General features: G+C 38.2%; 1 protein-coding gene across 1 annotated transcript; it reads right to left on the bottom strand.

Moving 5' to 3' along the window:
• Nucleotides 1-7,325: 7,325 nt before the first annotated feature.
• LOC119777624 (caspase-3-like) lies at nt 7,326-13,432 on the bottom strand. Its single transcript, XM_038276583.1, has 4 exons — nt 13,171-13,432; nt 10,563-10,726; nt 10,348-10,474; nt 7,326-7,844 (listed from the first exon to the last, which is right to left on the bottom strand). Exons 1-4 carry the CDS (start codon nt 13,385-13,387, stop codon nt 7,531-7,533), a joined length of 822 nt encoding a protein of 273 aa, XP_038132511.1. The 5' UTR covers nt 13,388-13,432; the 3' UTR covers nt 7,326-7,530.
• Nucleotides 13,433-13,839: the final 407 nt, after the last annotated feature.

Below are 13,839 nucleotides of genomic sequence, written 5' to 3'. Positions count from 1 at the left end.
AGGAAGGATCTGTGATAACGCTCCCTGGTGCATTTAGGGTGCTGCAGTCTGTCACTGAAGGAGCTGTCCAGTTCAGCACCAGCTTCATGCATGGGGGGGGGGACATTATCCAACAGAGATCATCATTTAGTTAGGATCAGTCTGTTTCCCGCCTCCTGCACTGAGTTCAGAGGGCATCCAATCAGAGCTGGGCTTCCTGATCAGCTGATCCAGACTCTTCCTCTCAGCTACAGATCACTGCTCCAAGGGGGTGTTTCCTGCAGCTTTGCAGGCAGTTCACCACTCTGCATTTCAGATGCTGTTTACACCCTGGACTGCATCATCAAGTAAGAGGACCTCCAGCTGCGTGAAGCTGAAGCCCCACTGACATGAAAAAAACTCAGCAAATAGACTGGATGGTTATTGTTTCTTTAGTGCAGGTTTGTACAATTAAAATGGTAATAAAAAAAAAATAATAATAAAAATCACATCAACTATCCCCTGGATGAGCTCCGAATTGAATCAACATTATGCATGAAATTTTGATTTATTTCCATGAAACACGGCATTTCACAATAAAAGCACAGGTTAAACTTAAGATCACAGACTAATGCTAAATTGTTCCAGTTGTGCCACATGCCATGATCATTGTTCATGATTTTGGACATTGGGAACCAGTGTCCATATTTCTTCTTGACATGATGATGTGGAATCAGCTGTGGAATCTCTGCAACAGCCCCCGTTTCAGCCAAGGCCTCCACAGGCAAAACACATGGCAAGTCACATCGCTCAGTGTGCAAACACACTGAGCAATTTACCCACGACCACCTTACGATGACTGACAGAATTTCAAACATGCTTGATTTTTTACCGACCTTACGATTCCTGCTGGGGAGAGGCTGATCGCCCCTCATCAGAGATGGCAAAAGTGCTGACTTTCCGTACTTGAGTAAAAGTACAGATACTTGTGTTAAAAAATACTCTGGTAAAAGTGGAAGTACTGATTAAACTTCTTTACTCAAGTAAAAGTAACAAAGTACAGGCTTGTAAATTTACTTAAAGTATAAAAGTAAAAGTAGAAACCACTTTTTTCATGCCGTTGCCTACATTTTAAATGGATGTCTGCCAATAGGACTAGATCTCCGTTGTGTTCATTTTCAATCATCTCTGCCCCACATGTACACCAATGACGCACCATCAGGCTGAGAGTCGGCCCGAAGAGGGTAAAAAAATCACACAGTGTATTCCCAGCTTTATATCTACCTTTGTTAACATTATTTCCTCAGATAATGTTGCTTACGGGCCTATTGTTGTGTCGCTACGCCATTGCATTGAGGTAGTTCAAAGTCTTTTTTTTCGTACAAAACTAAAGGGATGAATGTAAATCCAAAGTATGAAGATGAGAATGTGTGGGACTACTCACATTTTGAACAAACCAATCAAACCTGAGGTAGCATTAAAGACTGCACTTTATTTAAACCATCTTAGAACCCAGTTAACAACAGATCTGCCCAATAAGCCCTGAAACAGGGTGCACTTACTTTATATACTTGGTGAACGATGCTCATGATACGGAGGTAAACTGACCTTTTGAGCTGTGAACTATATAAGTCACACATGTGAATAGCGTAATATGGGGAACTATATTTCCTTTGGATGATGACTGAATGTCTGCTAATATCTGGGAAATGTAGTGCTCAAAGTCCATCCGTTATAAATCAACTGACCTCATAAGTGAAAGTAAATAAGACTTTAGAACAGAGACTGATTCAGGTTTATGGGGACTGGAAGGAAGAGGTCTTCCTTACTGGGACTATTTTTTATGTAAACGGCTTTTTATGTATATAACTAGTACGTTAAAGGAACTTTTACACTTTATTACAAAGCAACTTGGTTAGCACTAGGATACTTTAACACTGCACTTTAAGCATATATTTGCACATAAAGAACAATTTGCACACAAGGTTTTTAAAATATTAAGTATTTATTGTGTATTTTAATGGTTGGTATGTAGCCCTGCACAGTTGTTTGGTTGTCTGTGAAAAAGAGAATTGATGTTTAGAGCAAGCAAGGGTTACTGTTTCGAAACTTAAGCTGATGTAAGTGTAAAATCTGTTGGAATTGAGTGCAGAAGAAGTGTTGAGGTGCTAAGAAAGCGACTTCTGTCCTTTCTGTGTTTCTCCTCAGGGTGTTTGGACAAATGCTTTCCCGGGGGTCTAGGCACCTTTTATAGGTTCTGGGAGAGACCATGGGAAATATAGGGGGAGTTATGCACATAGTTTGTGGGATTTCTATGGTGTTTGTTGTGTCTATTTAAGGCAGATTGTGTGTTTGATGGAGGCTGAACCCTGTGAAGCTGAATAAACCTGCTTATACTTCCACTTCATTTTGTCAGACAATTTCATTTTCTCACTGGGAATCCAGCCAACGGGTCGCCTGGTTAAAAGGGACAAACAGCTAAAACTGCCAGATGAGCATACACTGTCAGACCAGCATACCCATACCTGTTTATCCCTGTAGTTTTGTATGAAAAACTAGACAATTAACTACTGAAACGGGTGTGTATCCCTTTAGTCATGTGCAAAAAACTATTTAATGACTCACTTTTTGGTGTTTTTTTAAAGCGTATGGCAATCTCACCATAAATTGTTTTTTTAGTGGATGTCTAAAGGGATACAGGCCCATTAAAGTAGTTTAATCTCTATTCTTCGTACAAAACTAAAGGGATAAACGCAAATCTGATGTCTTGCACATGTGGCTTGACTCTGGGTATGCTGGTCTGACAGGGTATGTTCATCTGACAGAACACCGGTCAGAAAAAGCTGAAACCAGAAATAGAGTGGAGGAAAATAGATACGGTGGCTGACGTAAACACTAATTCATAGATTTGCCCCTCCCCTAACTTAAAGGGAAAATTATCTATCTGTATATCCTAAACAATTCTTGTTTTTCAGCTTATGATTCATGTGCAAACGTTGTTGTTGTTATGAACAGCAGACCAACCTGTCTTCTGTTTAATAACCGCAGGCGTCCATTAAAACAGTGATCGAATGTGACGTTTATAAATTTAATCTGTGAACAGAACCCGACTTTCTCAAAGTCTGGAGTCTAAGCCATGATTGGAGCAAAAATGGCTCAATCCTTCAGATTAGATGGATGATAACTTGCTTGATGGATTAAAATGAGCCTCCTTGCTGGATTTGAACAGATTTTTTGTAGCACGCAAGTATTTCAGATATAACTTCAGTTTATGCAATAAATATTCACACCGTCCTGCTTCACAGGAAAACATAAATATAATTACACCTTTGCTGCAGCAACAGGAATAACTGGCTTAAAAAAAGTCTCGTTCATCATTGAAGCTAAAATATTTTGTTTTTAGCGAAGAGGGAGATTTGAAAAATGGTTATTTTAATTCATCCATACTGGAGGTTCTGAAGCATCAACGGTCAGTTTAATGTAATTTTACATGCATCTCAGTTAAATGTCATCTGGGCTTTGATTAGGCCACATTAACATCTTTGGTTGATTTTGTTTTTCTCTGTTTAAAGGTGGACTAGCAGCTGTGATGTGGACCATCGTCTTGTTGCAAAGTCAGATCTCCTTTCTGGCTGCTGACGCAAACATTTGAGCCGTTCTGACTCTTTAAAGCTTCTCTCTAGCATGTAGCTCAACATGCTAAGATGTACGACAGAGAGCGGCTTCTTTAGGTTTTCCTCTTAGTATCCTTACATCAACTTATGCAAAGAGTAAAACTTGATTCTATGTTTGTGAATCTATATTTGCACTGAGAATGTGTGTTTGCTCGCCCTTAATGTCAGGAAGTTGCTTACCTCATTCATGCAAAGCATTGTGGGTAGAAGGAGTCAGGTGACTGTTGAGGCAGAGCAATACTTAAAGTTATTTTAGCTGCTGAACAATAATCTGTAGAGTTTCTTACACAAACACACCCTTTCCACATCATTTAATATTTGGTAACCAATGACGTTCTGTCAGATGATCATACCCGGTCAGACCAGCATACCCAGAGTTATTACCCGTTTATCCTTTTAGTTTACCCTTTAGTTTTGTAAAAAAAATACACTTGAAACCACCTCAACTGGCGTGTATCCCTTTGGTCATGGCCAAAAAAAACAATTAAATTTTTGGTGTTTTTTGAAGCGTTTGGCAATCTCACCTTAAATTGTTGTTTTTTTGTACATGACTAAAGGGTTACACACCTGTTGAGGTAGTTTAAAGTCTAATTTTTGTACAAAAATAAAGGAATAAATGCAAATCCAAAGTATGAAGATGAGAATGTGTGGGACTACTCACATTTTGAACAAACCAATCAAGCCTAAGATAGCATTAAAGACTGCATTTAAGCTATCACCTTCAATGTTGGCATGAATGTTAAAATTTGACACCTTTTTAGGCAGTTTAAAGTCTATTTTTGGTACAAAACTAAAGGGATAAACGCAAATCTGATGTCTTGCACATGTGGCTTGACTCTGGGTATGCTGGTCTGACAGGGTATGTTCATCTGACAGAACACCGGTCAGAAAAAGCTGAAACCAGAAATAGAGTGGAGGAAAAATAGATACGGTGGCTGACGTAAACACTAATTCATAGATTTGCCCCTCCCCTAACTTAAAGGGAAAATTATCTATCTGTATATCCTAAACAATTCTTGTTTTTCAGCTTATGATTCATGTGCAAACGTTGTTGTTGTTATGAACAGCAGACCAACCTGTCTTCTGTTTAATAACCGCAGGCGTCCATTAAAACAGTGATCGAATGTGACGTTTATAAATTTAATCTGTGAACAGAACCCGACTTTCTCAAAGTCTGGAGTCTAAGCCATGATTGGAGCAAAAATGGCTCAATCCTTCAGATTAGACAGATGATAACTTGCTTGATGGATTAAAATGAGCCTCCTTGCTGGATTTGAACAGATTTTTTGTAGCACGCAAGTATTTCAGATATAACTTCAGTTTATGCAATAACTATTCACACCGTCCTGCTTCACAGTAAAACATAAATATAATTACACCTTTGCTGCAGCAACAGGAATAACTGGCTTTAAAAAAGTCTCGTTCATCATTGAAGCTAAAATATTTTGTTTTTAGCGAAGGAGGAGCTTTGAAAAATGGTTATTTTAATTCATCCATACTGGAGGTTCTGAAGCATCAACGGTCAGTTTAATTTAATTTTACATGCATCTCAGTTGAATGTCATCTGGGCTTTGATTAGGCCACATTAACATCTTTGGTTAATTTTGTTTTTCTCTGTTTAAAGGTGGACTAGCAGCTGTGATGTGGACCATCGTCTTGTTGCAAAGTCAGATCTCCTTTCTGGCTGCTGACGCAAACATTTGAGCCGTTCTGACTCTTTAAAGCTTCTCTCTAGCATGTAGCTCAACATGCTAAGATGTACGACAGAGAGCGGCTTCTTTAGGTTTTCCTCTTAGTATCCTTACATCAACTTATGCAAAGAGTAAAACTTGATTCTATGTTTGTGAATCTATATTTGCACTCAGAGGCGCACCTTGTCAACAGGCAAACCAAGCAACTGCTTGGAGCCCCGAGCCGCTGGGGGGCCCCCGAAAGCCAGCTACTGTACATCCGGTAGATAAACAGCAACAGGTGAGCATGAAGTGGCAACGCTATAGTGACTGAGGAGATGCACAACTGCATTAAAAAAATTCCGATTGGATGGAATGTTGATTGACATTGGCTTTGACCAGTCAAAATCCAGCCCAGCCCAGGTGGATGACATCCCTTAATAAAAATGAACGTAGCCTAGCGAATGGGTGACGTTGTAGGCCTATCGTTCAGCAAATTGGAAAGCAATAATGTAACTAAGCTGAAGGAAAATGATTCATTTTCCATGTCTCAAGAGAGACTTTCAGGACTGGCGCTTATTTCTATAGAGTATAGTGTGTGAAGGTCTTTGGATCTGGAGGACTTAGTGTCTGCATTTGCACAAGCCAAGGCCTGTAAGCAGCAATTCTGGAAGCAGTATAATTTCACTACACTTACTATACTTTATATTTTGTACAAAGTTTATATTGGGTTTTTAAAGTAATTTCCTGTTTTTTTTTTATTATACATTTATTTTAATTTATTAGTTTATTCTTTACTTTTATTCTTTTATATTTTCCAAAATAACAAGGTTGTTCATGTTTAGAACATACGGAATAAAAAAAGTTTTATTTAATACATTTTTCTTTGGTGTCAGATTATTTATAGCCTAACATAATGGTGATGAACACTGGTCAGGAGGGCCCCCTAGGATTTTTTGCTTGGGGCCCCCACAGACTCTAGAATCGCCTCTGTTTGCACTGAGAACGTGTGTTTGCTTGCCCTTAATGACAGGAAGTTGCTTACCTCACTCACGCAAAGCATTGTGGGTAATAGGAGTCAGGTGACTGTTGAGGCAGAGCGATACTTAAAGTTATTTTAGCTGCTGAACAATAATCTGTAGAGTTTCTTACACAAACACACCCTTTCCACATCATTAACTGTTTGGTCACCAATGACGGCATTTATTAAGCACCGCTGAGCTCTTAGAGAGCAGCTAATTATCCTGTTAGCATTCTTTAGCCGTTCTGCTTTTCAGTTTTTTTTTTATTTAAGTGTTTATATTTCACTGTGTCGCACAAACAAAATATTAATGCTAAAAGAAAAGCAGCACAGCGGCCTAGTGCTAGAGCTTGGAATCCTGAGGTTCTGAGTTTGAGCCCCACTCCCACAGACTGCCACTCTGGGTCCCTGAGCAAGACCCTTAACTCCACCCTGCTCCCTGGGCGCCGCACAATGGCAGCCCACTGCTCCCAAAGGGGACGCACTGAAAAAACGACCTACAAATAAGTAAATAATCCTTCAATTAAGGGTATTTACCCTTAATTTGAGCAGATAAGATTATTTGCCAATGGAATTAGTATTTTCAATCTTTTTTCATCTTAATAAGATAATTATATAATATGAACTTAGAATAAGACAATGCAATAGGTTTTTTTTTTAACTTATTTTAAATGTAAATATTCTTGTTCTATTGGCAAAGTGTCTCACTTGCCTCCTTAATTCAACAAAAAATCTTTTTTTGTTGCAAAAGTTGGAAAAAAGGATGCCTTTAAACAGCTGCTAAAATAAATAGACTAAACAGCCAGAGGAATAAAATACATAATGAATAATTGAATAAAGGAGGACAAAGTTAAAAGTAACATTTCAAAACCAAAAAATATAAACTAAATATAAAAATAAATGTAAATGATTCAGACTCAGTTTCGGGAAGCCGGTTATCTCAGACCTGCAGCAGCGACCTGTAGTAACTAGAGACGGTGAATAGAGACAAAAGACAAAGTAAAAATGAAACTTTTATATTTTACTTTATTAACCAAACATACATTACATACATTAAATAAAGTACATCAACTTTTCCACACTTTAACGATCTGATTGTGCATTAGGTAGAGGAAAAACTTGGCGTTTCCTTCAGACTTCTGCAGAAGTGCTGAATGAAGTCCTGTAACATCAAACATTTCTGGATCCCACCCAGACCTGCTGCTCTCTAACTGAGCGAGGCTATCCGTGCTCTGACACTCCGCAGGGAGACCAGGGATGTGGCGGATATCTTCCCAGCTTTGCTGTCTTCCTCTGAGTCCGCAAACGGGAACACTTCTCTGGTCAGTCGGGTCACCAAGCACGGCATCTCTTTCTTCCCATCATACAGCCGCCCTTTGGCCTGGAAGCTGTAGGCCACCCTGTGGGAGAGCCGGGTCAGCAGCCGGGTCAGCTCCAGCTCACAGTGACCTTCCTCCTCCAGTAATGAACAGAACGTCTGAAGGAAGACTGATCCAGAGAAGTTCATGAAGGCGCCATAACCTGATGGAAAAGACAAGGGATTTACTGACTGGTTCATGTTATTCAACATCTTAACGCCTTTTATTTCCTCTCTGAACAACTGGGCTCCACTGATCTCTGTGGGGATCTCTCTGTAAAGTTAAACAATCAAAATTAGGGGCAATATTTATGGTTATTTAACATGTTTTAAGAGAAAAATAGGGATTATTTTTTCCATGTTATTCATTCATTATAAAAAAACAAAACAAACTAAATATTCAGATTTTCAGTTTAGAAAATTATCAGCAAGTTAAATATTTATTTTCCAAACTAATCAGTTGGTTAAATAAATATTTACTGTGGAGCAAAATATTTAGTTTGAAAAATAATAATTAGTTAGTTAAATAAATATTTAGCTCCAAACTAAACATTTAGCTAATATGCCGAAAAGCGGAGGTGAACTACCAAAGTAAAAGCCCATGAGACGTAGGAGTTATACAGAGATTCACAGGCTTTTACTTTGGTGGTTCACTCCCTCTTTTTGGCAAGTGAATTTGCAAATTAGCTAAATATTTAGTCTGCAAATTAAATATTAACATTGGAGCTAAATATTATTTATTTAACAAAGTAAATTATTTGAAAACTAAACATTTAGCTCCAAACTAAATAATTATTTAACAAACTAAGTGTTTAGATTGGTGTTGTGGGAAAATTTAGATTTCTCTTCTATTATATATTATTTTTTTTAATTTACTCTCTGTAAAAGTTTTCCCTCAGTCTGTTTCAACTTGAAGGCCACACCATTCTCTGCAGGATGGTGTTAGTAGACCAGACATAGCTTCTTCCCATAACAAGGTTTATTCATAACATGTTACTGTTTAATCAAAGTGTAATTTGCTTTGACTCTGACTACTTTCCATTGTTGCAAGTAATGAAGATCGAACGCTGCCCAGATCAGAACAGGGCTGATTACCATCCAATAAGGACCGTATGATGAACTGTTCTCTCTTTGCAAAGATAAAAATAAAGGTACGACTGTGTGAAAACTATCGATCTCCATTTATTTAACTAGAATGAATAGTTGAATACTTTTTTCCAACTACAGCATATCAAATATATAGTTAGTTAAATAGATATTTAGCTTGGTGCTAAATAGAAATGTGACAGGAAACGCGCATGCTGCCGCCCAGTGCTCGCACCACAGGGGAACTACGGAGAGCGTGAAGGATCAAATGTTAGCCTATATGGAGAAAGATGGATGGATGGATGGATGGATGGATGGATGGATGGATGGATGGATGGATGGATGGATGGATGGATGGATGTTGCAGTATCTATAACAACCCAAACACACAGGATTTCAGAATCAGACATCCCCAGTTATTAATTTCATTCACTCATCAGATCTGAATGCCCTGTTAAACTTCACACCCATGATTAGACTAGTAACTAGTTACTTTTATTGTGGAGTAACTCAGTAAGTAACTCAGTTACATTTTGGGAGAAGTAACTAGTAACTATAACTAATTACTTTTTCAAAGTAACGTGCCCAGCACTGGGGTGAAATCCATTGATGTCCGTTTATTTAACTGGACTAAACTTTTTTTCCATGACGATTGGAAAATAAATATTTAGTTAAAATAGAAAATATTTAGTTTGGAAAATAAACAATATTTTTACTGAAAATCTAAATATTTAGTTTGCATTTGCAACTTAGATTTTTGCAGAGATGGGAAGTAACGAAGTACAAATACTTCGTTACTGTACTCAAGTAGATTTTTCTGATATTTTTACTTTACTACTTATTTTTATGGCGACTTTTTACTTCTACTCCTTACATTTTTACACAAATATCTGTACTTTCTACTCCTTACATTTTTAAAAATTGTCTCGTTACTTTAGTTTTGAATCATTTCAATGGAGTTACCATTATTATTTTTCACGTCATCAATACCAAATTCAATCTAATTGGATGGGAATCTACGTTGCATTTGACGCACCACTACAAGATGAATCGACAGATTCGGCGGTATTCATTGGCGGCAAATCATTGCAGCTTGGTGGCGGTGGCGTTAGCATAGTAGCATGGACGACGAGATGATTGAAAATGAACACAACGGAGATCTAGTCCTATTGGCAGACCTCAATTTAAAATGTAGGCAACGGCATGAAAAAAGTGGTTTCTACTTTTACTTTTATACTTTAAGTAAATTTACAAGCCTGTACTTTGTTACTTTTACTTGAGTAAAGAAGTTTAATCAGTACTTCCACTTTTACCAGAGGATTTTTTAACACAAGTATCTGTACTTTTACTCAAGTACGGAAAGTGAGTGCTTTTGCCAACTCTGGATTTTTGTAAATAGGTGAATTATTATTGTAAATTATTGATTTTCTTTTTTTTAAACTCACTAAATACCCATAAACATTGCTCCTAATATTAGACTGCTTAACTTTCCTAACGGCTCTCCATTGTTCCCTGAGGTTTGTAAAGTCATTGATGATGAAGCTGAGGTTGTGTTTGTTTCTGCTGCTGCTGGAAGCTCACCCGGCGCCGTGGCGTACATCACGGCCGTGTCCGTGGGGACAGAAAGATAGTGAGAGAAGCTGCTGTCGGACTCTTCCTGAGCTGAATCCACCTCCACTCCGTCATCCAGGTGGTGTCCTCTGCAGGCCTGCAGGATGGACAGGACACCCATCAGTGCTTCTGGAAATCATTTCCTCACAGATTCTGGAAGGTTTCAAGGTATGAGGAAGACGTACCTGAATGAGAAACAGTTTGGTCTTTTTCTCCATGCATTCATTGTCGAAGAATGTGAAGATACGAGACAGACGGACGGGTTCCCCATCCGCTCCGAACACGCAGCCCTCCTCCCCGTGAGACGACAGGACAGCCAGGAAACAGTCCTTCACAGGCCGCCTGCTCTCTGCAGCACACACACACACACACAGGTCATCATGTGCTTCATTAACTACCTGTTACTCAATCAGGGATCATGTGAGTCAACAAGATGTTCCAACATCTCAAACGCCTGCACCTTTCTGCGGAACCGCCCCGAAGCTACAGATCTGGGTTTGATCATGAGGTGTGAACAGGTTCCAACAGAAACATGTTGTTCCTGCTTCCCTCAGTCAGTCACACGGCTGTAAAGCTGAATCTATTAGTGATAAAAAGCTCCGTCTGAACGTTGACTTTTGTCCTTATCAAGGTCGTAAAGAAACGTTCAGCTTTATTTATTAAGTGTTGCTCAATCTAAGGGAAAAGTCGTCCAGTAAAAAGACTGGGAAACCTGCTTTCAAATAATAGGAGCTTCCTCAGAACCTGAAGTTCTGAGGAAGAAATGGGTTAAAAGGTCCAATCAGCTGGTCTGGAAGTTTGAGAGGAATCTATTCGGTTAGGCTGATGGATGATCAAGGTTTAAATGTTGGGTTTTATCGCTGCCCAACAAAAAACTGCAAAACTTTTATTTGGTTTTCTTCTAAAACCAGAGGCGTTGGTGCCCCGGTGGAACTGGTCCTGACCTCTTATGGCCTCTTCTATCAATCAATTTATATTAAATCTTATTTCTTATGACGGAATTAATTTGCTCACAAACCTGCTTATTTTCATATTTTCACATTCCTTTTTTAACTGTTAAGGACTAAAGCTGAAGCACTTTTTTTTATCTTCTATTGAGATAGAATCATAGATTTAATCTGTTCTATTTGCAGAAGTTCTGCTTTAATATAAGCGTCCCCCCCTGATTTTCCCTTCATTCCCTTTTTTCAATCAATTCCTTTCTAAATACATAAACAGCTCCGTCATTTGGGGCTTTGGAGACAATTTTATTTTCATTCTCTAAACTAAAAAATACATTTATCCCAGATTTGACACATGATTTTTAAAGAACATAACTTTTACTTTAAAAACATAAAAAGTAAAAACAAATACAAATAAATAAAGTAAAACATGAAAGTTTCATTTTTACTTTGTCTTTTCTCTCTATTCATCGTCTCTAGATACTACAGATCGCTGCTGCAGGTCTGAGATAACCGGCTTCCTGAAAATGAGTCTGATTCATTTACATTTATTTTTATATTTAGTTTTAGAGTTTTTGGTTTTGAAATATTAGTTTTAACTTTTTCCTCCTTTATCTTATTATTCATTATGTATTTTATTCCTCTAGTTCTTGAATTAAAGCGCAGTATTTTCAGACCTTGAATATCAGAAACCAAAGGATCTTAGATTTAGAATAATTTAGTTGCCAAAAGGCAATTTTTTTTATCTGTTGTCCCTGGACAAATATTAAAATAGTCTTAACCTAAAAACACAACAGTGAGATTTTACAGTGAAAAATAAAAATATAAAAAGACATAGAAACAGCTCTAACTGTTCAAAACTTGTTTTAAAAATACAGAATGACTAAAGATTTTAGGTTTATAAAATAGAATAAAACATTCAAATAAAAATAATCACACTATATATATATATATATATATATATATATATATATATATATATATATATATATATATATATATATATATATATATATATATATATATATATATATATATATATATCCATCCATCAGCCAGTGCAGCTGGGTTTATTCGGAGTGTTCATGTCTGTGCCGTCTGAGCATCAGCGGTTCTAGACGGGGGCCAGATCATGTCCTGGCCCTTGTTATGGCCCCTGAAACACTAATGCTGATCTGCGCTGGAACAGACATGGTTACTGATTGTTCCTTTGGATCTATTTCATTATTTTTCTTTACAAATTCTGTTTTACTAATAATTTAAAACCAAAAAGGTGATCGCTTCAGTGGTAGGATCCCAGTTTTCATCGCTAAATGTTTTTTTTTTCAAAACAGAACAAAAAAAATCAAATTTTTACAGATGAATTTATCAGTTTTTCTTGATTTCTAATTCTGAAAATTCAGAAAACTGTCATTTTAATCTGAAATAAAGTTAAAAATATGTAAAATTCCTAAATGATGAATGTATATTTATCTAATATTCCAAATAAAAGCTTTATTTAATCTTTTAGATATTTACATGGCTACCATTTTTTGAGTTGATTTTTTTCTATGCTAAGGGATTTATCATTTTGATTTTAAAGATAATTCAAGTGAACATTTTCAAGCCAAAAATAAATATTTTCAGTTGGAAGACATGTCATTTTAATTAAACCTAATTGAATGGAAAGTGCAGCTCTCTTAATATTTGAATTCCCTGTTTTTTGTTTCATGCTTTTCTGGCCCCCATGAAAACACGCTGGCCCCCTCCTGGCCCCCTCCTGGCCCCCTCCTGGCCCCCCGGAACATTTGTTCTAGAACCGCCACTGTGTCTGAGTTTAGCAGAGCCAGACGAACACATGTTGGTTTGTTACCTGCAGAGAACAGCTGGTAGATCTCCTCTCCGCTCAGGTCGCTGTGCAGGTCCACTTTGAAGCCCAGCTTGCTGAGGTTGCGGTGGAGCCTCTTGGCATCCTTTTCTGCCCCGGGCCTCTTACCTAACTCCACACCGGGGTAAAACTTGGCCACAGACACCACCACGGCCCTGTTGCGCTCCTCTGGGGAGTCTCTGAGTCCCCTCCACAGCGGCATGTCTGTCTGTCAGCCTGGTTGTGAGGAAACTTTGAGCCTGAGCATCTCTCTGCATTTAAAGCCCGGCCATAAAGCCTTGTCCACGCCTCTTTGCTAAACACACCTTGTACGGCGTTTCCTCTCAGGTTGTAAAATCACTATGCTGTGAATTTACATTCTTGCAACACTCTCATTTTCCCGCTTGCCATAAACCCTGACGTAGTTCTCCTCCAGCAGAGCCTTATATGTACGTATATCCGCTAATCTGAAGGCTGAGCAGCAGATCCAGGCTTCCTGGGTGAAACTGGAGGATTGTTTAGATGATCCTGGTTTGGAAGGAGAAAAGCAGAAAGCTCTGCTGCCTTCTGCCACGCCTGATTAAGCTGCATTCATTCAGTCAGCGTGGGATCCATCACAGCCTCTTACATGTGAAATGTCACTCAGGTGGAAATGTGCAAATCTGTCACAACATG

This window comes from Cyprinodon tularosa, unplaced genomic scaffold (genome assembly GCF_016077235.1).
Source record: "Cyprinodon tularosa strain WSP-4 unplaced genomic scaffold, ASM1607723v1 ctg1254, whole genome shotgun sequence".
In the NCBI taxonomy this organism is placed as follows: domain Eukaryota; kingdom Metazoa; phylum Chordata; class Actinopteri; order Cyprinodontiformes; family Cyprinodontidae; genus Cyprinodon; species Cyprinodon tularosa.
This window is presented reverse-complemented; position numbering and strand designations above follow the sequence as displayed.

Excerpts from the sequence above, each read along its gene's own strand:
- LOC119777624 (XM_038276583.1), bottom strand. The coding sequence starts at position 13,387 with ATGCCGCTGTGGAGGGGACTCAGAGACTCCCCAGAGGAGCGCAACAGG. Across the intron at positions 10,727-13,170 it reads CTACCAGCTGTTCTCTGCAG|AGAGCAGGCGGCCTGTGAAG; the intron begins GTAACAAACCAA and ends TGTGTGCTGCAG. Across the intron at positions 10,475-10,562 it reads CCAAACTGTTTCTCATTCAG|GCCTGCAGAGGACACCACCT; the intron begins GTACGTCTTCCT and ends TCCATCCTGCAG.